This window comes from Chlamydotis macqueenii, chromosome 11 (assembly GCF_036417535.1).
Source record: "Chlamydotis macqueenii isolate bChlMac1 chromosome 11, bChlMac1.mat, whole genome shotgun sequence".
In the NCBI taxonomy this organism is placed as follows: domain Eukaryota; kingdom Metazoa; phylum Chordata; class Aves; order Otidiformes; family Otididae; genus Chlamydotis; species Chlamydotis macqueenii.
Window position 1 is genome coordinate 2,449,515 of NC_141566.1, and position 24,373 is coordinate 2,473,887.

General features: G+C 42.1%; 1 protein-coding gene across 1 annotated transcript in view; it reads left to right on the forward strand.

Annotated features, from left to right (window-relative positions):
* The first annotated feature begins 5,967 nt into the window (after nucleotides 1-5,967).
* The window catches only part of LOC104478161 (ubiquitin carboxyl-terminal hydrolase 12), a 28,422-nt gene continuing 10,016 nt past the window's right edge, over nucleotides 5,968-24,373 (forward strand). The window contains exons 1-5 of the mRNA XM_086756070.1: nucleotides 5,968-6,087; nucleotides 16,546-16,626; nucleotides 20,725-20,938; nucleotides 21,906-22,132; nucleotides 23,366-23,442. Coding sequence (XP_086612196.1) covers nucleotides 6,040-6,087; nucleotides 16,546-16,626; nucleotides 20,725-20,938; nucleotides 21,906-22,132; nucleotides 23,366-23,442 — 647 coding nt within the window. The 5' untranslated portion in view covers nucleotides 5,968-6,039. The remainder of the gene's footprint in view (nucleotides 6,088-16,545; nucleotides 16,627-20,724; nucleotides 20,939-21,905; nucleotides 22,133-23,365; nucleotides 23,443-24,373) is intronic.

Genomic DNA, 24,373 nt, shown 5'->3' on the forward strand with positions numbered 1-24,373 from the left:
CTGGCCTCCTCTTCCCGATGCCTCCGCTCAGACAGCAACTTTGGAAAGCAAAAGGGAACTTTTTGATCAGCCCCCGTGAAAACTGACTCCTCCATTCCCCAGCCAATCACAAGTGAAACCATGACATTCCTCCAGCCGGGCACCGAGCTGTGCCTCCATCAGCCACGCTCCCTCGCTCGCTCTCGCTTTATCTCCCCGCTGCCAGTTTTATGTGCTGTCCCTTGGCTCTTTGCTAAAACGAGATTCTTCTGTTTTACAGTCATCACGGTAGCGTTTTCCGTGAGATCCAGTCACCCCCATCCTCTGCTCTGACTCCGCTTTGAATAATCCCGTTCTGCCTGTCTCCTTTCTTTGCATTTTCAATTGCCTCCAACTCCATGCTCTGTTGTTCTCCCTGTCCTATTGTGTCCTGCAGTTGGGCCCCTTCAGAGGGCTGAAGCTGATGGGACGCTCCTCTTCAGGAAAACAAGCACATTTCCCCCCCGCCCTCCCCCTGTTTTCAGGCAGCTGTGGGTGATTCCAAAATTCTAGCTCACGTATGTATCCTCCAGGATACATTTGATCTCCTGGGTTACACACGTCGTTACTCTTAATGGCCCTCTGGAATGTGGGTTAACGTCGGGTTGAGTTACACTGCAGTTTCTCCAAACATGGGAAAATGGATTTAGGGCTGGTGACAGAGTTGGGAAGGCTGAGGAAGGACTTGGTATCCCTCAGTGGGGCAAGCCGGACAGAGGGAATGAGGGAAGAATGGCTTCTGTAGGAAAACTCAGCGTAGTTTCAAGACAGCTGGCAGCTGCGAGGTCTGTTGGGATGACAGCATGTAACCGTACACTGGCTACAATCAACTCCCAGTTATCAAGGATAATGGGGAGGGGAGAAAAAGGGAAGAGCAGTGGGGAGGGAATGACCCAGATAAAGCAAAACTGCAAATAATATAAACCAGATGTAAATTAAACTGCAGAAAGTATGGTTAGAGCATTCGTCTTTGAAAAACTTCTCAAAAGAGGTCTGCAAGGGGCAGGAGCAGCTTTAGGCGGCAGTGGCGAGAGGCGAGCCTGGGGCAGGCCGCGTACTTCTGAGACGCGCGCTCTGTCACGCCATGTGGGAGACGGGGATGCTAACGGAAAGTGGCACTGCAAGCTAATCCACCCACAGGTCACGGAGACCTGGGGATGCAGATTTTTCCTGTCTTCCGTACGCTCCTAGCAGGCAGAAAGTAGGCACGGTTCATTACATAGAGGCTGCAGCCACCGAAAAGACTTTTTCTGCCCAGCTGCTTGCACGCCACTGCTTTCCATCCCAGCATAGCACGAGTTCTCCCCAGCAGGTTTCAGAAGCCAGGGATTCGGTTGCGAGGTAGCACAAGAGGATGGGAAATGGGGCCAGGTCTGTAGACTACCACCCCTTCCCAAAGCACCGGGGGCCAGGTTGTCAAATGATCTCCATTTCCGCGCCAGCATCACACGGGACATGCTGAGCGCAAACTGGCTTTAGGCAATCCAGCTTCGGTGGACAGCAGTCCAGGGAAATAAGCACAAGATTCGGGAGATTTATGGATGTGTCACTTTTCTAAAGCTCTGTTTCCCCTCTAAAAACTCCTTCTGAAGCAGTATTTGTGCAGAGTTGCTGTGTAAGCAGCAAGTGTTATTACTTTGACCATCATGACAGTCAGCTGATGAAGAGGTGGAACAAAATGTCTGGAGGGCTCTCCAGCTCATGGTACGGGGAGGGAGCTGCCGGATCATGTGTCGTTTGGGTCATGGCTCCTATGTGAACGGTTTTCAAATCTTCCAGTGTAAATTTGCTTCCAGATTTTCGCAAACACCCAAACAGTGAAAAACCTTTTCCAGGAAATTTCATTACCAGGGTGCTTTAATCTCACACAAGTTTTGTAAGAAGAGGGAAAATGAGAGACGGAATCGGAAAATGCTCAAAATCTTGTGGTCAATTAACAGGGCACTTTGAAATGTGTTATTAAGTTGGACACATTATAAATTTTGGTATTAGCTAGCAGCAGTATGTAACTGTCTCTCTCTCTAAGTGTAGGATGTTGGAACCGTTGTTACCGTTTGCTATTAAAAGCATATGTTAGTGAGTAATATAAAAGTATTCTTCACAATAGTCCTCCTATAAAAACAAACAGTAATATATCTATCAGCTTCTAGGTGGCCAGAAGAGTTTCAGCCCAGGAAAAAAAAAAGCTGGATAAGTTAAGCAAGATCATGGAGAGTATTCTGTATGAGCAAAGACATTCCTGGGAGAATACAGATCTGCTGGCTTGCTGCAGAAACAGAAAAAAAAAAGTTAAAAGTCCTTTTGGGTAACCAAATGTTGTGCCGGTGCTGAGGAAGTCCAGAAGGATCTCACAAAAGGCAAGTGAGCTTTAGTCTAGATAAAGGTAAGGTAATGCATCTAGAGAAAAGGAGTATAAACTGTGCTTAACTGGTGCTGAACTTGGACGTGGCACTCATGAGTTAGGAGAGAGACCTTGGAGTTCTCACTGGCACTTCGCACTCGTCAGCTCAGTGTGCAACAGCAGCAAAACAAGCCAACAAAATGCTGGGTATCCTCGGGAAGGGAGTGGAGAAGGAGCCATAGGGTAGCGTTTTGCTGCTGACGTAAACCCTCGGAGCATCCCTGTCACCAGCGTGGCATGCAGTTCTCTGCATCTCAAAACCAGCGAGGGCTGCGAAGGCACAGAGCGGGGCACCGAAAACGATCCCGGCGAGGAGCAGCTGCTGTGTGAGAAGAGGCTGGAAAAGCTGTTTACCATGTGCTTGCAGGGATGCTGGTGCTGACAGAGGAGATGCGTGGGGGCAGGAATGAAAGACCAGTGGTGGAGGAAATGTTGAACTGCTTCTTTTGGCAGCTGTGATGGCTTCTGGTTGCTTAAAAAAAAAATGTGCAAGCAGTTTGAGGCTGCATCTTGGAAGCAGACCAATTGATTTCTAGTTCCTTTGCTAATATGGTTCAATCTGAATTTCTTATGCACTAGCCCAAGCTTCTTGTGCTTCTAACGGAATCTTGTTTCCACTGCGTGCAGAAATCCCTGTCCAGAGAGAATGGGTTTCAGTAATAATAAAAAAAAGCAGCATGTTCTCCAGAAGTTTATAATCTATTCTCAAGCTCCTGCCCTCCTCCCAAATCATAATTTTTAGGCTCTAATTCTGAAAGAGTTACGGTAAGATATAGAAAAAAAGCCAGAGGTTTTAATATCTGATCCTTACCTGATTTTCCAGATTGTCAGAGAAGTCTTTTCACTAAGTGAAGCCATGCAGAAGGATTCACACTCTTTGAGATTGTATAACCCCTGGCATGTAGAATAAGAATTGTTTTTAAAAGAGATTGTCATTGTTTGTGCACAATGGACTTATATTTAGCTAAGAAAACCATGTTTTAAATTCAAATGCTCTTGGAAAAACAATAGCTTAAATTAGGGGGAGAATGTTTGCAAAACTCAGAGCAACTTTGAAAATATTTGGATGGTTCTGGAGATTTCGCTAACCGCTCCTTGGGTTGCTCCGTGCAAAGATATGTGCCTTTGCATGTTGCACAGAGATTATGTTATTTCCACACCAAATCTTTTACAGATTTATTTATTGGTCTGTGTTGCTTTTGGCTATGGTTTTTATAAGATTTTCTATTTTTATTGTTCTTGGCACTCAGACATCTTTAGAGATGAAGTGTTCTAAAAATAAAAATATTTGCCATGACCATAGTGCTTTTCATATGAGGATGTCAAATTGCTTTTAAAACTGGGTATAATTATTCCTCATACATTTTACAAGAGGAGGAAGAGACGAGCAGAGCCAGAGCAATCTTGCTAAGATCCCCCCACGCTGGAGGAATGGAGATTGTTTTCACTCTTTCCCCTTCTGCCTAGCACTGGCAAAAATGATTTTTTCTTTTAAAAATCTGTTTGTAACAGTTACGTTTCCCTCCAGTACCTCTCAGATGTTTCTGAGACATTATGGCAACCTGGCTGGAGAAGTACGGCGCATTTCTGAGCAGAAATGCTGAATGTGGCGCTGGGGGAATGCCGGTTGCTTCGGCAGATGCTGTGATAAAACTCGTAACCAGCAGCTCGTGTATGCGTCCCCCACTCCTGAATGTATTCCAAACGACAACAGATTGATCTTTGCGGCTTTGGCTGCCTGTCTTTGTTCTTTGGTGCAAACTTGGGGCCCAAAGGCCAGGTCTCACAGCGTTTTAACCACCTTTTTGCTCCCAGTAACTAAATACCCTCATAGTTGGGCAAGGCAAATAAAAAGGATCTTCGCAGGAGGTAAGAAAGGAGCAGAACGGAACGCGATGTGCGTGAGGAACCAGCCTTTCTCTGTCTGCTTGGGATTTCACCTTGTGCAGAGCCTGATTGTGGGTAAAATGCCTTAAAAATTTGGCCGTGTGCTTCGGCAGTAACCTCAGAAGGTGTCGTTTGGGGACCAGACTGCCATTTTGGCACCATCGTTGTGCCCAGCACAAAGCTGTTCTGATCCGGGGGCCAGAGGGGGAAGAAGTGTCCTCAGATGCTGTTGCGACAGCTGTGATAGATCATTTTTGATTCTATTTTGGGACGTAAGGGAGGCGATCATTTAAATATATAGTTCAATTTGGTTAAACACTGTACAGATTCCACTATTTCTGTATTTCCTGTCCCTAATTTTGTGGCATTGCTGCTCATGGAAACCCTGTAAGAGGCATATGTCCTTTTTCACTTTTAGCATATTTTGTAAGGATTTTTTTTTTTTTTTTTTTTAGGTTGCTGAATACTCCCTCGGGAGCCTGTAGTAGGTGACGTGGAAAGTACAATGTGTATAAGAGAACATCTCTGCAGGCGAGCAACTCAAATAGAATGGAAACATCTTGGCCTCGTAAAAAAGTTTGTGCTTTGGAAACTGAACCGTCCTCCCTTCTCCGCAGATATTCCCACAGGGTCAGGGCTGGAGTAAGGGGCGGCGTGTGGAAGCTCCTGTCACCGCTGACGACGTGCTTTGTGCACAGCACGAGCAGAGGGCTTCCAGCCACCTTCATCAGCACTTTTCAACGGCACGCAGTTTGTCGTTAATACAAAATACGAGCCCGGTTCCTTCCAGGTTTGACAGAATTCTGTAGCTCTTAGTCAGCCAGATGACAAACATTTCTACCCACCCCTGGCTTCACGCGGGATGTTTTCCTCTGATATGTGTTTGCTTTTGGTTTGCGCTGTGTGAAGTGGTGTATGGCGACTCGGCAACGTTTTTTCACTCCTTTTCCTCGGGGTTTACAATAGACGCTATTGTCGTTCAAGGCGCTGCGCTCTGACAGAGCCCTTTTTGTGATTTTGCTGAAACGGGGACACGTGGTGCAGAACAGCAAAGGATTACTTGGTGCAAAACCACTGACTCCATCATCGCACTAAGCGTCGTCGTAAAAACCCATTTGTGGGTGCTCACAACCCCTGAAAAGCATCTCGGGGAACACCGAGTTTCAGAAAGCACCTTTGAGGAGTTTCAGTGCTCCGGCACGGCCATGCTTTCCCTCTCTGGGGGGTTTGGCAGCATCCCCCAACTCCCCAACACCATCCGTGTAGGGATGGAGCCTTATTCCAGTTTCACCAGTGACACCTGCAGCGTCCATCCCAGCAAAGCCTCCAGCCACCTCCCTGGGCCGAGGAACATGGAAGCATCCCCGCCATCCCCACAGCTGCACGGATCAGGGCATCCCGGGCAGAGCCCAGCCCTGCGGTGACCCTGAGGGAGGCACCACGTCTGCCTGCAGCGAGGGAGCCTCGCAGGGTCCGGCTGCCCGGGGACGAGGGGAGATGAGCGGGGAAGGAGGTGGGCTGCGGGGAGGGGAACGAAAAGGCAAGGGAACCCCTCGGGGCCCGTCGCGGCGCGAAGCCGGCGCCGTTTGGGCGTCGCACCGCCGGCGCCCCGGCCCCATTTGGCGGTTGCGCCACCTGCGGCTCCGGCTGCCGCTGTCAGTTGGGCGGCTGCGTCCCAACATGGCGCCGGCGGCAGCGGGGGCGGCCGCGGGGCGCGGGGCCGCGTCGGGCGGATGGAAATACTGATGACGGTCCGGAGACTCGCCTCCATCTGTACCATGGTGAGAAACGCGGCCGACGGGGCGAGGCCGTGCCGGGGGGGTCGGCCCGAGAGGGGCCCCGCCGGCGGGAGCGGCCCCGCGCTGAGGAGGGCCCCGCCGCGGCCGGCCGCAAGAATAATCAGTAAAAAACTAAAAAACAGGGGTTCTGGGCGGCAGCGCCGGCAGTCCGACCGGGGGGGTGTCTGTGGGAGGTAGCGGGGCGCCCCGCTGCCCGCACCCCCCGGGAAAGCACGGCCGGGCCGCAGCCGGCAGCGCGGCGGCCTCGCTGGGGACCGGGGTGCCGGGAGCGGCCGTGCCCGGGAAGGGGCGAGGGAAGCGGTAGGAGCTGGAGTGCCAGCCTGGCTGCTCGGCGCCGCTTGGCTTGACGGTGTTGGAGCAATTAGGCCTTAATCCCGGGTGGGGAAGGGTGGCCGGCGGAGCGCGGAGCTCTCTGCGGGAACATCTGGGGGATGTGTCAGCTGCCGGCCTGCTCCCACCTCCCTGTCTGGGGCAGGTGGATGCTTTCTGTCAGAGATGAACTAAGCTAATTACTGAACGTTAATTCCCTTTCTGGCTCGGATCACAGTCATTTGTTGTGATAACAGCTCAGTTTAAAGGTTGTTATACTAGTTTGGGAAAGCTCTGTAATCATTTCACATGAGCGCGTATAACAGGCTATCATCCGTACTGCCAATGAAAACCCAGCGTGAGGGAGACTAATAATTGCATGATTATGCAGAATTTTTAATGAAGTTACACTGCAGCGTAAATAGAGGCCGGCAAGTGGTTTGTCTAGCACTAAACCACAGCTGACGCAGAAGAAAATATTGCGTCTTGTTGACGATATGCCCTCTAAACATTTCACAAAGGTTCTTACTGGAAGGGTTTTAATCGGGATAAGCTATAACAGGAGTTTGAATTGCCGGAATCCAGGGTAGATTCAGGCTGAGGGTATTCAATTTTAGCATTTTGTTTTTCACCGTCCCGCATCTCAGGTGCTCCAAGGGGTCAGTCTTCGGTTTTAGATCTCATTTGAAACAGTAGCAAACCAGAGAGCAGGCTGCAGTGTCCAAAGGGACTCTTGCTTACCGACTTGCTGAGACTGATTTCACGCGTGTGCGAAGGGTGTGGGGTTTCTCTGTTTCTTTTCCGTGTAGGTACTGGCTGCCAGTTTTGATTAACTGGAGATCCACCTGAGCCGAACCACAGTGGTGCCGTACAGAGCTGAGTTTGGAGTTTCGCAGTAGTTCTCTTAACAAGAGAGGTTCATTTGGCTTTATTTGTTTGTTTTAAAAAAATTGTGGCAATGCGTACCTGATCTTAAAGTTTTTTATATTGCAGAAGACTTCCCAGAACTTCATACTCCACTAATCTCACTAGATTTTTTTTTTTTTTTTTTTTTTTTTTTTTTTTACATAATTTGTATTTTTTAACTGCCTGTCACAAACACAGGTGAAACTAAGGCCATGTGAGGTGACTGAATCATGGCTTCCTTGTGGAGCTCTCCACCCCAGAGGCAGGTGATTGACTCGGTTCCATACAATATTTTGGATGCGTTCCTGAGATCAGCTGACTGAGCCTCAGATTAAGAGGGCGAACGCAAGGCAATGCCTTTCCCTGTGAGTGTGCGGCCAAACCTGAATGCAGCCATTGCAGTGTTTGTGATGTGTTTTTAGAGACTTTGGCAACGCGTACTCAGTCTTGGATTCATTTTTGCTCCTGTGCTCACCTTGATTTTGGTTGGGATGCTAGAAGAAAGCTAAGCAGATACTTGTGGCCTACTAATGTCCCTTCTGAAGTACTACGTGTTTTTTCAATACTGCAGCTTTGGGGAACCACGTTCTCCTTGCTGTTTTTGAGGAGAACTTACTGTTTCTTTGCTCTGCAGAAAATGTTGAGCAGCGCTGCCACCACTAATTTATTGTGTGAGACTTGGTTCCAAATTTCTTATGTAGCTATTTAATCAAATGCTATGGAATCTTTCAGCATCAGTGGTTTAGGTGCATGTGTAGCTTAACTAAACTTACTTCAGTCTCACTATTTTTTTTTCTTCAGCTAGCCCAGGAAAATTAAGGTCTAGGTGCTGTAATTTACAACTGAACCAGTTTATTTGCATCAACTTCAGTTAATGTCCAGTAAGTGAAAATACTTTTTGCTTTGTCATAATGTGAATATGAAAAACCTACGCCTTCTTTACAAAAACATGTAATTACATATCAAAGTCCCTTTGGGAAACTGCTTTCTTCAGGATTATGCTAATATGTAGTGATTGTACAGTACTTTACATCTTTTTAGCAAAATACGCATTTTTTTTACCGGCATTTCTAGTCATCTGTGCTTCAGGCTGGAAAACTGAAACACAGGTCTGTGACGTTCTCAGACCCCTCGGTCAACCAGCGTCACAGGGACTAGTGTTTCTGACTTCTCATCTCAGACTCTCCACTCTTCTGCAATATCTCTTTAAAAATTAAATTCAATGCCCGATCTCATTAGTAAATAGTAATGTACTTGTAACTTTAATCATATCCCCCTCCCTAAAAATAACTTCCAGGTTTTTATAGTGAGGATCATCTCTCCTGTGCCTCATGATCATTGCGTTTCCTTGATGTGAGCACCGTCCCTTTTTCAGCGATTGTGTAACATTCATGTGGCAACTATAGATTGTGAAGACTGGAAACTCTTCGGAAAATACTTGTTCATTTGCGTATGATTCGTTCCTTGGTAAGGCTGCTGACAGCGTACGGCAAGACACATCCGTAGCCAAGAGCCACCGACCAGAGCTCTGGTTCTCTGCTGCGTCCCTTTGACTTAATTCTGGTTCCCAGCCCTTCTCTTTACCGTGAATTCTAGGAGTCTGTGTTTTCTTTTCCCGAGCAACTGCAAGATTAGCAGGGAGAATGAAATAGAAAGCACTATTGAGGCATTTTGTTACCCTTCATGAAAAATGCATAGCTCCTGTTTCAAAAACATTTAGAAAATATTTAGAATCTTTCTAGTTCTGTGGTGTACGCATGGGCATGGACAGAAGCGAATCCTCTCTTGACTGAGGAGAGAGAGAGCAAGAACGGCGGAATTTCCATGGGTCTGACTCCATCATCTAATCCAGAATGCCTGCTCTGCTCAGAGGGCAGAGACAATTGGTTGTAGAACTGAGGTTTTGAGTCAGGTTTTTTGTTACATTGACAACAATTTTTTTTTTTTTTTTTTTTTTTTTTTAATTGGAGAAGCAAAACAGAACACCAGAATGGAGCAAGGTGTGACACGTAGATCTGATCTTTTCCTCTCTGCTGATTTTGTGAAAAGTCTGTAGTAAGCTGTTAGCAGAACTATTGGTGTTTCTGGTAGGCTAAATGGGGACACTTCCCCTAGATTGTTTGCTAAACCAGTAAGACATGCCTGAAGAACTCCAGTCCAGTATACAAATTGGTGGAAGTCTTATTCTACTCCTCTGAATCAGTACAGCGTGGATATGGTTATTAACTTCAGTGCGAGAGAAGCGATGACTGAATCATTTGTAAGTAATACGTTTCCATTTGCCACTTGAATAATTTGCACTGTTCAGTTCAAGCAGGGCCTTCGTGTCACTCGTGTATAATGTTTACCGTACTGCTGTTTCACCTGTATCTGTAGAATTTTGGTTTAGCTTTATCAGAGAAATAGCATTTGTAGGTGGGAAGGTGTCACTGAGGAAGTGGAAAGAAGGGAGGATAAAAGTAGAGCTAGCAAAGCAGACATCCGTTTGCAGCGGTGCTCTGCTTCCTGATTGACTTGTTAAGCTGAAGGAAACAAATAGTCATCTTTGCTCTTAAACCCCAGCTTGAGAATAACTCGCTTTGTTTTAGGGGAAAAAATGTGTGTAGCCTTTTGCAAACCAGTTAGTAGGTCACTTCATGCAAGGTTTTTCCTCGTGCCGTTGGTACTCCAGTTTAATACTGCGTGTGTGATGGGAGTTACTGATGCGTTCGCTGGATTTTGGACTTGTGGCAGTTTGGGGATGTAAGCCTGTGCGAAGCAGCCAGCCAGCCTGCAGTTAACAGCCAGCTCAGGTGTGTAGCACATAGATTTCCTCTGAATGGTTCTTCGGATTTTCCTGCAGTCCTGAACTGCCACATGGAGGAATTTTTCTGGTGTCTGTTTTGATCCCATCTTTTCTAGAAACTAAGATTTCATGACTTGACTCTCCCTGGGAAAATGAGAGATCCTAACTGTTGTGCCATGGAGCACTGAGGAAACTATGGACAGTGTATGGTTCGTTAGTTGAAACTAGGTATTAATTGTACTAGAGGACCTCTGCTACAGAGCTATAACAATTTAAAAATAAGGTATGAATACCTGGGAAAAGATATGAAAATAGCAGAGTGTAGATAGTTCAAGAGGTGCTCTGTATTATTGAATCGTTCTTGCTTTGTTCTTTAATCAGGATTTAGAACAAATTATTTTAATTCATTGAATTCATCAGTATTTATATGCATCTAATTTGTTTCTATTGAAAAGTAATGGCTTTCAGTATTTGCTCTTACAGGTGTCAGTTTGGGAGATTCCTAGACTTGTTGCCAAAATAAAGGGCTGCACTGTAGATCGTTGTATTGCTTCTTATGTCTTATTTTATCTTTTCATCTCCTTTCCGAGTGATTTACCCGCTTAGCCTCTCGTGCGCCGAGTTGCGCATGTATACACATGCAGATCCACGGTGTCAGAGTTTTACTGCCGTTCCTCTGTGCCTCTTCAACCCATACGTGTGTAGTGTCTGAAGTTACAGCCTATTCATAAATCTGCGGTGTTATGTTTTGCCTTCCATCAGCTCCACTCGCTCTTTTTTACGGTGTTGTTCCTCCGCTATTTGCTGTGTGAAGGTCATGATAAAAGTAGTAAGTTACCAGCTCGCAAAGGAACAATACTGGTAAACACTGAGCCTGGAATACACTTGTAGATCTGTTTGTGGTTGTTCTTTTAGATGGCCAGAAAGCTGTGAAATGTTTGAGAGCTGTGCTAGCAAGACATCTACTCTTATGTGTGTTACTAGGTCATTTGAGAGAAACCCAAGGTCAGGAGAAATCTTGCGGAGCTCTTCTCGGGTGGATGAACTAGCTGTGGACGCTGGTGATCTCAGAGACAGTGGCTAAGAAGGGGGAAGTCGGTCGCTTACAGTTACACGTTACAAAGACCAAGATTCTTAAGCAGTAGTTTCTGTACTTCCTATCCTCAATCCAGCATCCTTTCCGGGTGTTCTTTTTGCTGGAGCCTAGCTTTACTGTCTAATTTTCAAAAGTGTAAAATTACAGAGTTTTGCCAGTGTGTATGACTTTACCTTTGTGAGGCAGAGATCCTGTGGACCTTGCAAAACCAGCTCCTAATTGAATAAACATTTATGTGAAACAGTTTACAAGGCATTCTGTATTCATTTATTTAAAAACACTCTAATTAAGGCTTCAGGTTTTAAACACTTCATAGTAGTAAACTTATTTTGAAATACAGAATTTTCTAATTTCACTGTGCTCTCCACGCTATTGGCAGCAGCCAGAGTGCTCTGTAAGCTTTACTCCCAGTTTAAGAGTGAGTAAAGCCAGCCTTTCCTCTGTGCGCTGAACGACTGCGCAGATTAAGAAGATGCTGTAGTATTTGGAAACGTGGAATCTTGGAGAGTCTGTGACACTGTTATACCTGCTCCTTTCAAGGTTATCGGTTTGTTTTGCCCGCGTAAGTATGCCAAGTGCTGGAATCTGAAGTTCGGTTTACCGTAATTTGTTATGCCTAGAACGGCAGCCTTCCTGGGTGCCCAAAAAGGGATCATTTCAAAACCTGGATCATAGTGAGTGACAGCTGAGCTCACGACTCTTCATCTGACGTCAGTGCTACACAACCAAGGAGTTTTAGAAGATGGGAACGCAGCATCTAATTCTGTGTTTAGAAAATCGTGACAGTGTGTTCTGTCAACTTTCAGAAGCGCAACCCCAGTTCTCCTGCCTTCTGCGCTTTCCCACATGGTAATTTTAATAGTCCTGAAACCAGAACTATTTTCACCGCTAATACAGCGAAGTAAGTGCAGGCAGACTTTATGAAATCTATCATCTCATTCAGATGTCTTTCCTGAAAGGTTTTAAGTAGCACTGACTTGGCCTACTTGTTCTTTTATTTCTTTTTGTTTGTTTGTTTTGTTTTTTTCACTCTTTAAAAATCACTCTTCGGTCTGGCAGTATATTTAACCAGCTTTTCTAATCTGGAGGGCTGCATGATGATGTCCCTTGGAGCCTTTCTGCCCAACTCGAAAGCTGCTTCCCAGCTTTTTCAAGTGCTAAATCTTATCAGATTCTAATTTGTTAAGAAGAGTGTGTCAAATGAATAATTAGACACGTCTGCAAGACTTGTGTACCAGATATGTTCTGGACACTTACATATCTCCTAGATATCTTTCCCTTTCTTTGCCTTTCTTTATAAGAAATGTCTTTTGCAGAGAGGTGCGTGCCATGCGCTCAGTGGGAATCAACTGATTCCAGCCCAAAAGCTGGGTTAGTGTGGTGTTGAGCCCAAGCTAGTATATTGTGAGGGATTTTTATTTCAACAGCTTCCGAGCGTGCATGCAGCTGCAATAGAAGTTTAGAGATGGCCTAAGATGCAATGTGTTAATTACTTCATTTGAACTGAGTGATATTAATTGCAATGGGAGAAGGGTAAAGGGTTGGTGTAAAAAGCATGTGTTGTGAAAATTAATATTTTGCACTGAGCTAAAAAAAAAAATAGTAATTTATCCTTCAAGAAAGGCTGTATCTTCGAATTTCCATGGTCTGTGCGGAGAGTGTTTTAAATTGACTGATTCTCTAGCTTGTTAAAAGTAATCCGGTGCTGTGATTCGTATTGTGTGTATTTTAGATAGGACTAAAGCAGCTGAAGTCTACGGGCAAGCAGGGGAAACTGCAGTTTAAACGTTACACAATGTACGGATAGGAAATTTTCTGGAACTTTGGGAGCAGTCATATGTATACATACGGATTTTAAGAATTCTCTTTTGAAAATCCCTTGCTGTCTACAAATGAACTGTAAATGGAGCACCTAAAATGGCAGGGCGCCCCAAAATAAGCACAGCAATGACTTACTCAGACGTAAACTACTCTGCTTCCCCTCACCAAATCTCAAGGCTGTTGCGAAGAGGACAGTGGGATCTTCGCACTCATAACCCTTTCCCATCGTCTGCTTTGTGGGTTTTTTCCCCTGGCTTTATAGCCTCAGTGCCTCTCTGCTCACTGTTGGCTCAAGCAGCAGTACAGCGTTGACCTGATTATTTTTGACAAGAGCTCTGAATAACAGCAAGGATACTGACCCAATGTGCTATTTTTTATCCTTTTCTTACTGCCGCTCGAGCAGCAGCTGCTTCTTGCTCGTAAGCTCTGCTTGCGTGCTGTCGAGATAGTACGACGTTGCTTTTCTAACCCTTCCCACGTCTGCAAAGGTACCTTCGTGGCAGCAACAAGTAGATAGTTAGAAGTGGAAGTGTGAATTCCCTTGAAGTGTGAAAGTGTCAGTTCAGGATTAAAAAATTTTGCCTGCTACTGTTGGTTAGTCTGTAATAATAGTCCACTTATTCTCAGCCAGGTGTTGCAGAGGATCAGGATTTCAATGAAACTTGGTAAAATTCGTGGTACTAAAGAGGGAAGAGGTTAGAACTTGAAGCAAGAACCGCGTGGATGCCGGACATGTGGATTTCTCTCATCAGCTGATGGTAGTTTGTGTTCTGAGCTGTGCAGTTGTTATTCATCGCTCCAGCTGTCCTTCCTTTCATCGCTAGCTTCAGAAGAACTCTTCAGCAAAGGACCTTAGCATTTCTACCATAAAGCTGCTAATGTGTAGTGAATAGAAAAGGGATAACTTTTCTTCATCTCCCAGCAATAATTTCTTATGATCCTTGTCCGATAAGTGAATGCAATCTATAAGGCACTTGTCTGTAAGAATAATTACAAATTCAACTAAGTTTAAGGGCATAGAAGTATTTAAGCCTCTGGAAACTGTTGATACATTTCCAGTTGCTGAAATCAATTAAATCTAGACCAGGCAAAATGCTCGTTTTCTTTGCAGGAATAGTCGCAAGCAGTTTGTAGAGCTGATAGGAGACCATCACGCCTGCGCATACTTCTTTCTTATCTCGTTTTGGTGGTGCAATGAGTTAGCGGCAGTGGAATCTGGCTAAGAAATAGAAGTCTACTACCATTTTTTTCCACTTGCATGGTGTATTGAACTGGAAATAAATCTTTGTCTTCTCTACTGAGCAAAAAGGAGTCACAGTTTACAAGCTGGAAGACATGATAGGTCTCTATTCTGGTTTTGATGGGTTATTCCCCCGCTGGGCTAAGCTTGCTCGGTCTCTAGATTCAAAGTCAGTTCTGCTAATGAGGGTGTGAACAGGATAAGGGAGCTCTTGCAAAATGCAGCCGACCTCTGAGACGGCATTTTAAGTCGCAGTAATTTCTAGAAAATTAGAAATCCTGATCACAAGTTGCTGAAACTTTAGTTGTCACCTCCTCCACCAATATGGAAGTGTTAAATTTGCGTATCTCTGAGAGTCTAATTATATAAGTAAAACAGAATTACCACTTTAGGTAAACTAGGGGGATGTTCTCCTTGTCAAGTAATTATGTGTTGACTGTATAAATTTGTGTTTAAGAAACCGAAAGGTTTATCATCTTCCTGAACCGGAGTAGCAGCGAGTTCCTTGGGAGCATTTTCCCGAACCTCCCAGAAGTCTCAAGGATGTACTTCTGGGGTTTTGGTAAAATGTATTTATTTGTCCTGTGCTAGCCATGAGAAGTCAATTCTAATCTCGTGCATTAAGCTTTATATTTATCTATATTTTAGTGTACATAATTTGCTTAGCTTTTATATGCCAAGCACACTCAATTGATATGTATTAGTGATTTTTTTCTCGTGTCATTTTTTTATTGCTCCCACAACGTGTGTCATAGTTTAGCAAAACAGTATTGATTTTCTTATGTTTTTAGAAGTATAAAGTACTGTAAGATACAGAATAGTTTGTCTGTGGCACCCCAGAAGAGATGCTTCTCTCCTGATTCACCAAATAACCAGATACAAATTTTCATACCTTGAATATTTGCGTTAGATTTTATTTCTAGATTAGAAATGCGGCTTTTATTTTTCCAAAATTATGAAGTGTGTGTTGTTTCTTATGAGCAGATGTTTATGTGATCTGAGGCAGGAGTATTCATCCAGATGGAAAAATCTTTTAGCAGGGGTGGGAAAATGTGTATAACACCTACCAGTCTGAAAACAAAGGTGCTTATTAGGCGTCATTACAGCAAGACACGGTTCGTGCTGCACTGGATTTGTCTCCGCTTGGTTGATTTGCAAATTTAGTTGCAGAGATCACGGATTGTGAGTAGCTGAACATTGACTCCAGTTACACAGCCTTTCTCACAAACGTGCCGTGGATTTCCATCCTGAAACGTGACCAAGGCCAATTTGTGTTGTCACCATAAAGCGCTTTTTTGTCCCCCAACGTGCCCGTTGCCGTGTGTAGTGTGGTTCTCCTGGGCGTTGACTCTCATGGTAAATCACTGTGCTGTTTGCAACGTAGTTGTTGAGTTATTGTATCATGGTATGCTAGGCATGTGCATTTTCTAGAGCCTCTTCAGTATGTTACCTATTATTTAATTTGAAAGCCTGTATAGATGTGTAGTGGTATTTTTCATTTGTATCTAAAATAGTAAGTTTTATCCTCATTATGTTGCTGGAGACTCCAGGATGCGTTAAAATGCCCTGTAAGCTTAATATGTCGTCCTTAAATTAACGGTAGCAAAGCCAAAGCACTTTTAGGTGATCTGAGTTTGAGGAATCTCTGATAAAATTCGTCTTTCAAATTTTTTTTGTTTATTTTTGTAGTCATGCGTCACTTGTCCATAGTACTTTCCAGAAATGAAGTTAGAAAATTATAGTATTTCTTGTGTAAATTGCTAGTGAAGGTGAGATTTTTTCAGGGATTCTTTATATGAGATGCAAATAATAAACAGCCACATCAAACCTTTTGTGCAGTCCACATCACAAAAAAAACATTTCTTCCTTCATGGAATTTGTAGCCCGTATGATTTCTGTCCTCCAGCTTTAGAAGTTCCTTGTGTTACAAGTTTCTTCAGTTTTACAGTGCATTCTTGGCTAAATTTAAATTGGTGTTTCTAGGTCACTGTGACTAACCTGAAGTCTTAAGTGAGAACATATTTCTTGTCGTTAACTTTCAAATAAATTCAAATGCAAAAGCCCCTCCCGTTAGATCAGATAGCTCTAATTCTGCCTGATGAAGCTGGGTTTTAAAGTGAAGCCATGGTACCTTTTATAATAAATAAAGCATCGTATTGATTTCATTTAGAAGAACATAGGAAACACGAGATGCTCTTTGTTTTTATAGGAGTAGTATGAATTCTGTTGGACTTTAGTAAGTTTTCTTTCCCCCCTCTGACATAAACATACTTTTCTTTGTAGGGCGCCAATGCCTCAGCTTTGGAGAAAGAGATTGGTCCTGAGCAGTTCCCCGTGAATGAGCATTATTTTGGCTTGGTCAATGTAAGTGAATTTGCTATGGTTGAAACGCTGTTTAATAGTTCATATCCTAATTTTGAATTTAACAGGGTTCTCCGTTAGAACTTACAAGCACTTGTAACTTAGTGGGACTCTGCATAGACAGCGCATCCTGCGGTATGATGCTATGCCAATTCAAATTTCATCTTAAGTACAGAAAAAGTAGTATATTTATAATAAAGTCTTTGAGAGAAACCTTCCTCTCAGGTATGTTTTAAATTATAGTATTTTAATATTTAGCTGGAATGGACATTAATGAAGTTTGTACATTGTTCATGTGCTCTTCTAGAGAAGAGAGATTTGATTTTCCACTGATGCTGCAGTGTATGGGAGCCTTCAGGTTTTAAAATAAAAATGTGTTCCTTTTCTGAAAGCATATTACTTGTGGGATTAGTGGAAGTTTTTCTATCCAAGGACATAGCTAGGAGATGAATGACACCGAGTTGGTCAATGATTTTTTATTTTTTTTTTTTTTGTAATGTAATACTCCTTTTTAATTTTTTACAGGCCTATGGATCCTTCTAAAAAGATTTATTTTTTGTATCTGTCAGTTTGTATAGCTCAGACGTCACTGGGATCGGTTGGGCAGTAATTATTGTCTACCTAAATTAACCATTGAGAGAATGGAACATCGATATTAATCTTGCAGTGCTTCTGGAGGAGAAAGGCAGCTGTTGTGCCTGCGACATCTTTTACCAATGAATGCAGGAAGTTAGTTAATAGAAAGTGTTCTGAGGCATTGTATTTATGATCTGAAAATACAATTTTGGCAAAACTCACTAGAAACATAAGTATAATTCTGTTTGCTTGTCGTCTAGGTACCTTTCATTGAAAACTGAAGGAGCATCTATCTTTTGACACACCAAATAAGGTTGACATAGCTACTGAAGTGTTACTTGTTGCAGCTCGTTAGAAACTCATGTAATTGACTTCTGTGTGGGTTTCTAGCAGTTTGCGTTCTCGGACACCAAGCTATCTAAACACACTGAGTTACAGTCCTTAAGTATGGTGTTAATGGCCATTCCAAAGCTGCTGAGGTTTGCGCCGTAATGAGAAAAATGGAAGGCATCTCCAATTGTAACACAAATAGCAGTGATGCATGGTGTGGAGGGGAAAATAGCATTCTAAAAATAACCAGAATTATTATAACTGCGTCCATTCTCTGTTTTGAAGGACGAAATGTGACTAATACTCTTGTGCTTTATTCCTTGCAACCAATTTATTTAATATGATTGTTTTCATGCTGATGTTCTGCAGAGCTTTTCCTGAGTTATTTCTAGTTCTATCACGATTTGAAGTTAATTGGAGCTCTTTAAAGAGGGCAGTTTCATGGCTTCAGCATCCATACTAGTAAATGTGGACAACGAAGGTTTAGAAAAAATTTTTACTAGTTATTTTCTCTTTGGATCAGCGAGCTGAACCAGCTTGCCAGCAGTCAAACTGTTGCTCAAGCCACCGCAGAGTATATGGGGGAAGGGTCTGACTGCTCCTTCTGACAGCCTGCTAAAATAGATTGTCTGATGTTGAACTGAAGTGCAAAGGGCTGGAACAGTGTTTTCATTTGAGAATTTAATCTCAGTTTTTATTTTAAAAAGCTTCAATCTTAAAGTAATCCTTCAAACTTTATTTTGACATTGCAAGTGTACAATTTTACAAGTTTGTATGAAGTTACATGATGATGATTCTCAGTCAGTTTTAAGCAAAAAATCCCATGTTTTGTCATCTATTTAAAATGTTTATTTATACCAGAGAAACCATGTCAAAAAGATTTTAAAACCTACGTGTTTACCTGTTTTTCCTGTATGTTTTAGGTCACATTAGTCTTTATACACTCTTTCTGTATTTGATGTGTGCATTTGGCTCCAGGTTTGGAAATATTCATCAGCCCACTGAGAACTCCCTTGCCAACCTGGTTTTGGGGGTTCTGTCGAAGATAAATGTTTAGAACCCTTTTTTTTTTTTTTTTTTTTTTTTTTTTAATGAAGAATTTCAGCAAAGTTAAGGTCATGACTAGAAAGGTCTGACTACTTTCTAAACACAAACCAGTTGCAGTTGAGCAGTGTCACACTTTTACGTGTTACTGTTTATTTGTGAAGAGCTCTCTCTAATACAGAGAAGTGTAGATTAACAGTTGAGATGTTCAGAAGTTTCCCAAGCCCCTGAATTCCTCGAAGTTGAAGGGATTTTCTTCTAAAAAGAAAAAAAAAATTGGAATTGCTGAAATAAAATGCATCGCATGATCTTTTTGTGAAGTACTTGGCATTCAGTAAAATACTGAATTCAGGAATAAAAGTTCTTCCCTGTTACTTTATGTAAAGGTGGTAGCAAACAGAGTTGAAATGCTATTTAGAAGGACATTTTAAAAACCAAAAGCATACCATGAAGTGAGTTTTTCACCGTATCACTTTGCTGCAAAGCATCCTGCATCTTACTATCAGGAATTTTTAAAGCTATTTGGATGGAATTTTAATTCTTTAACCCTTTAACTCTTCCATTTAGTTTGGTTCTAATAATTTCTCTCTGTGTGGGTAGCATCAAAGCTGGACATATATGACCAGTTGAATTAATACTTTTTGACATGATTTCTCCGTGAATACAGTTGTACTCTCATTAGCACCTTCTTTTTTTTTTTTTCTTTTTTCTTTTTTTTTTTTTTTAGATGGCTAATTTCTAGTTTCTTCTGTCTCTTAACTTTCTGGGATTATTCTGGACTTTTGGTACTTCTCTTGCCTATTTTGTCTTGTATGCAAATTTAGTTAGCATGGTGCTTACTTGTTTTCCCAGGTCAAGCATATGACTTAGGTTCTATCCCAATTCACATGTTTGTTCAGCTTGCATATATGTTTTCCTCATGTCAATTAAGTTTTAACTGTTGTTCTGTGTTGTTTGCATATGGTATAAATTAATGTTAATGCAACTATAACGCTGTAACCTTTTTGGCTGCATGAATTAAGCTTAATTTTCTCTTTCAGTCGGCAAGCTGATAATTAACTTGCAATCATTCTGCTACAGTAATCACAACAAATTTTGGTGAACAGTAGTGGCCGTATTCTCTGAGTACCACTTCACAAAATAGTCTGTGTTCTGTAGTCAGATCTGCATGCTTGTTGTGTTTATTTAAAATACTTTGCTCTCCGTGCTCTTGAGATGCAGAATCTCGTTACCAGAACACTGGGGACCGGCAAACCCAGAATTTGTTTCACTTTTTTGAAGCAGCAGCGTTGTACGATACAGTTGCACAATAAATTGCAAAGAAACAACTCAAAAAAAAACAAAACAAAAAAAAAACAAAAAACAAAAAAAAACCAAAACCCATGGTGTATTTCTTGTAGATGATATGCTAATCTCTCAGTGGTCTGAGTGTTTCTTCTTGTTAAGCAATGTGGAACACTGCCTCTGGAAGTTGTTATCGCTGGCCTCCTTTCTCTGAAATGACACTGTCTTCAGATACGGCAGATGTAAACCAGCTGCTCCTTGCATTTGCCTGCATCATCGACTTCTCATAATATTTCATTATAAACAGGAAATATTTAAAATATACCTTGCTAACTTTGCATATCTGACACAGGCAAATCTAATCTATGAATTCATGAATGGAGCTCTTGTTGCTATAATACAGCTGAGATGCAGAGATGCTGACGGATGCCGTCTCTCCCTTTTTCCCTTTTCCCGTCGCTCCGTTCGGCTGGATCGTTGGCACCCCTCCACATCAGTATCAGCAGAACCTCCCCTATCAGGATTAGTAGCATGCTGTGTCTCCAGAAGTTTTGATTTTGTGATGAGACCTCAGTTGGATTTCTTTTTTGTCTGTAGTTTCCTGCTTTTTTTTTTTTTTTTTGGTGTGTGCCCAGTATCACTGTGACTGCTGTCTCCTCTTCCTTTTCTTGCTGTGACCAGCTGTGATGATACAAGGATGCGTCTTTTCCACCGTACCCACTAGTATTTCCCCAATAAATGAACTCTGACAGACAACTTTTCCATTTTCAGTATGTGACGTTCTTAATGATCAACCTCTTCCTTTTATTACTTTTTACCAGACCTAATATGAAAACGTTTGTTTTCCTTCTGTTCTGTTTTAACCAGTTCGGCAATACCTGCTACTGCAACTCAGTCTTACAGGCACTTTATTTTTGTCGTCCATTTCGGGAAAAAGTTTTGGCATACAAAGTGCAGCCTCGAAAGAAGGAAAGCCTCCTGACATGCCTCTCTGATCTCTTCAACAGTATTGCTACGCAAAAGAAGAAGGTGGGAGTCATCCCACCCAAGAAATTTATTTCCCGATTGAGGAAAGAAAATGGTAAATGAATAGATGACATTTTTATGCAGATTTAATCATTGGAGATTTAAGCATATAGAACGTAAACACGATTTCCTTTTTAAGTGAGTCCAAATTGTCAAGTTTTAACAGATTTCTGGAAGATTTTTGAACTCTTGTTTGTGGTGTGAATTTCACCACCTCCGTAGCATAGGAACGGAGATTATATCAGAACTGTGCTGGGTCGTAAGACGATTATCCAGATATCTTTGTTTCTGTGCTTGCTTAGACTACGTACAGAGCATGTACACGAGTCTCGGTACCCCAGTTATTCCACGCTGGCATTGTGTTCTGTAGAGATCTGCTGCACGGCGGCACACTTTGGGTCGTGGCTAGAAATTGTCGTGGGCTAAATAGACCTCGTGGAGTTGGTCAGAGTTAGTCTCTGAGGAAACTTAACCATCCTTAGCCTGCTTTCTTACGTTTGCGGTAGGACGAAATCCTTATCCTGAGAACCAGTGGTTATTTCCCGGAGCTACTTTGCGAGGAGAAGTTCTGTGTGTTGACTTATCATCTCTAATTGAAGCTGAAAAGATAACAAACTTAGAGTAGGGGATTTTTGCCCCTTGATGCTGGACTTAATGAACTAATGGCCAAAGGCAACACATCTGAATTTCTTTTTCTCTCTCTCCCCAAAGTAAAAAAAAAAAGCAAAACAAAAAAACCAATCATGGTTTTCTTTAGTTCCAAGAAATGCCCAGACTAAGTTTCCTTTATGTTATTTTTCAGCTGCCTGTTTCTTGCAGCCTAGGGAATAGGTGAGGGTAACCTAATATCCATTGCGAGAACAACAAAGTGCAATTCTTCAAAGACTTAACAGTGTAACCCGCAATGGTGTAATGGGGTAGAGAAGGGGAAAGGGCACACACTGATTGCTAAAAGCATTGTAACTTGATATTATGAAATATCTGTATTTTTTTTTCATTCTCCTTGATCTCTTCCTTTCCAGAATTATTTGATAATTATATGCAGCAGGATGCACACGAATTCCTAAACTACCTACTTAACACTATTGCTGACTTGCTACAAGAAGAGAAAAAGCAGGAGAAGCAGAATGGCAAACTCCAGAATGGCAGCATTGAGAGCGAAGAAGGAGACAAGACTGATCTGACGTGGGTCCATGAAATCTTCCAAGGAACACTAACCAATGAAACCAGATGTCTTAACTGTGAGGCTGTACGTTTAAAACAAAACCAAACCTCTTAGATTTTTCACAGGTTCTGGATCATTTTCTCTAATACTAAGCACACTTTTTCATTTATTAGGATAGATGAAATTGCACTCTCTCTATTAAAATATGGAGCGTAGCCTATTTTATGACTGTATCACCTCTATGTTCAAACCAATTCTCATTAAGGTATGTTTCTCAGAAAAAGCACAGTGTTTTTTCTGTTCTTCCTCCCTGTTTCCATCGAGGCAGTCTGCACCTGGCTGATATAAGCTGCCTTTTTGTCTTCGTGTTATTTCCTGTGTCAGTGATTGATAGTTCATGTTGTGTTTCTACATGGGAGTTGCTCGCTATTTGTTTAACTCTGGGATTAACTGAATTTCTTGAACTAGAAGTCTGTGCTTCTTGGTGCTGATCCGTAGCCATTTGAGAGCAAAAGAAGTGCACAAAGTCTAGAATTTGAAGAACTACACCACCTTCAGACCAGGAATTTGTAATTAGCCATGTGCTACGTCTGATTTAAAATTTCTGGGGGAAAAAAAAAAAGAAAACCCAGATGGAGAGAGGAAAAAAAAAAGAGAAGTGATTACAACTAAAATGCCTGTTCTTGGTGTTTAAATCTAAAATTATGGTTATGTGGTGAGTAGAACCCCTAAAAACGACATTGATAAGATTCTGTCTCAAGAATTTTGAAATCAAATGTGACTGTTCCACAAATGAAAAGATGGTTTTCCTAACTGCTAACCCATTTAATTGAAAACCCATCTGCCTTTTTCTGCATTTCCTGTAAGTGTTTACTCTGAATATAAGTTAAACTCTGAAATGCAGCAGGAAGCTGTATCAGCCTACAAAGCAGAATGGAATACGGTTAAAGCTTCTCCAGCTCTGAGTGGTTAAAAACTTGTTTTTCCCAGTCAAGTAAGTAGCTGTGTCTCTTGAAGACTCAAGGAGGAGAGATGTTTTACAAGAAAGGTTTTTGAGTTTGGTTTTTGTGTTTGGTTTTTTCCTGGGTTTGGGCACTTTTTTGGGTTTGTTAATATTTCTCTCTCCACATCATATTGTTTCTTCAGTTTTAGTTTACCTCAAGAAAGGGCCTCTGTGTGTATGTATATATATACTTTTTTTTTTTTTATCATGAAGACCTCTACTTGCAGCAAGGACATTGCATCATTCCAGGGATGGTTAAAAGAAATCTGCCAGTTCTAAACTGTTATGAAGTATTTCTTCTTATTGTTTTCAAGGTTAGTAGCAAAGATGAGGACTTTCTGGATCTATCGGTTGATGTGGAACAAAATACATCAATTACACATTGTCTAAGGTAAAAGAAAATATTTGGGAATGGAAAAGACACCTGCCCTTGGTCAGAGGGAAGGAGCTTAGCTTAGTTGCTCTGTTGGTCAACAGTTAGACTTTTTGTAAAATATGTTCTCTTTAGAGTGCTGTTCATTTTATCTTTATCGTGGGTTTTTGAAGCTGTTAGTTCTTTAGTGGGTTTTAGTACTTAATGAGTACGATGATTTCTTAGTGGTATGTAAGATTGATTTTCACTTTCTTTAATGGGGATTTTAATTTGTGACATCATATAGGCAGGTGTTATCAAAGGTAAACATGGTATGTTTGGCTTCATAATAAATTCTTGTTGATTTTAATTTTTTTTTTTTTTTGCACTTCAGTTGTCTGATCCTGGTGTTTGTGGTCAGATTTTTTTTTTTTTTTTTTTTTTCCTGGTAGAAATTTGCTCCATCTATTTGACTGCTAGATCCAAGGCTTATCAGCTGCTAGGATACTGCAAGTTGCATTATAGCATCCAGGTTTTTAATAGCTGGTAATGGATATGTAATTGCTAGGAGTTGAAAGGTAACCCAGACTTGGCTAGTCAAGGGCTAATGGCTGTAGGTCTTAATATTTAGTGTCTACCACCGAAGAAAACGTGGAGTGGCTACCTCTGGAAACAAATCACAAACACCTTTTTGCTGTTTATTACCTGCTGTGTTTGACTCCTGCCCAGCAAGTATGCAGTTAATACTTCAGGGTGTAGTTTCCGGATTTTTCCAGCTAAACGTTGATACTACATCCCAAGATGGGGTCAGACACACCTAAAATGTGTGTGGGAGATGTGAGCAGCATGAATAAAGAGGCATTTCATCGTCTGTGTGTACTTTGGGTTTTTTCAGCATTATTAGTAGTGACTTTTAACTGGATGGCCTGACTGAATATCCCTGCTTATCTGGCTTTTCTTTCCTTTCCAC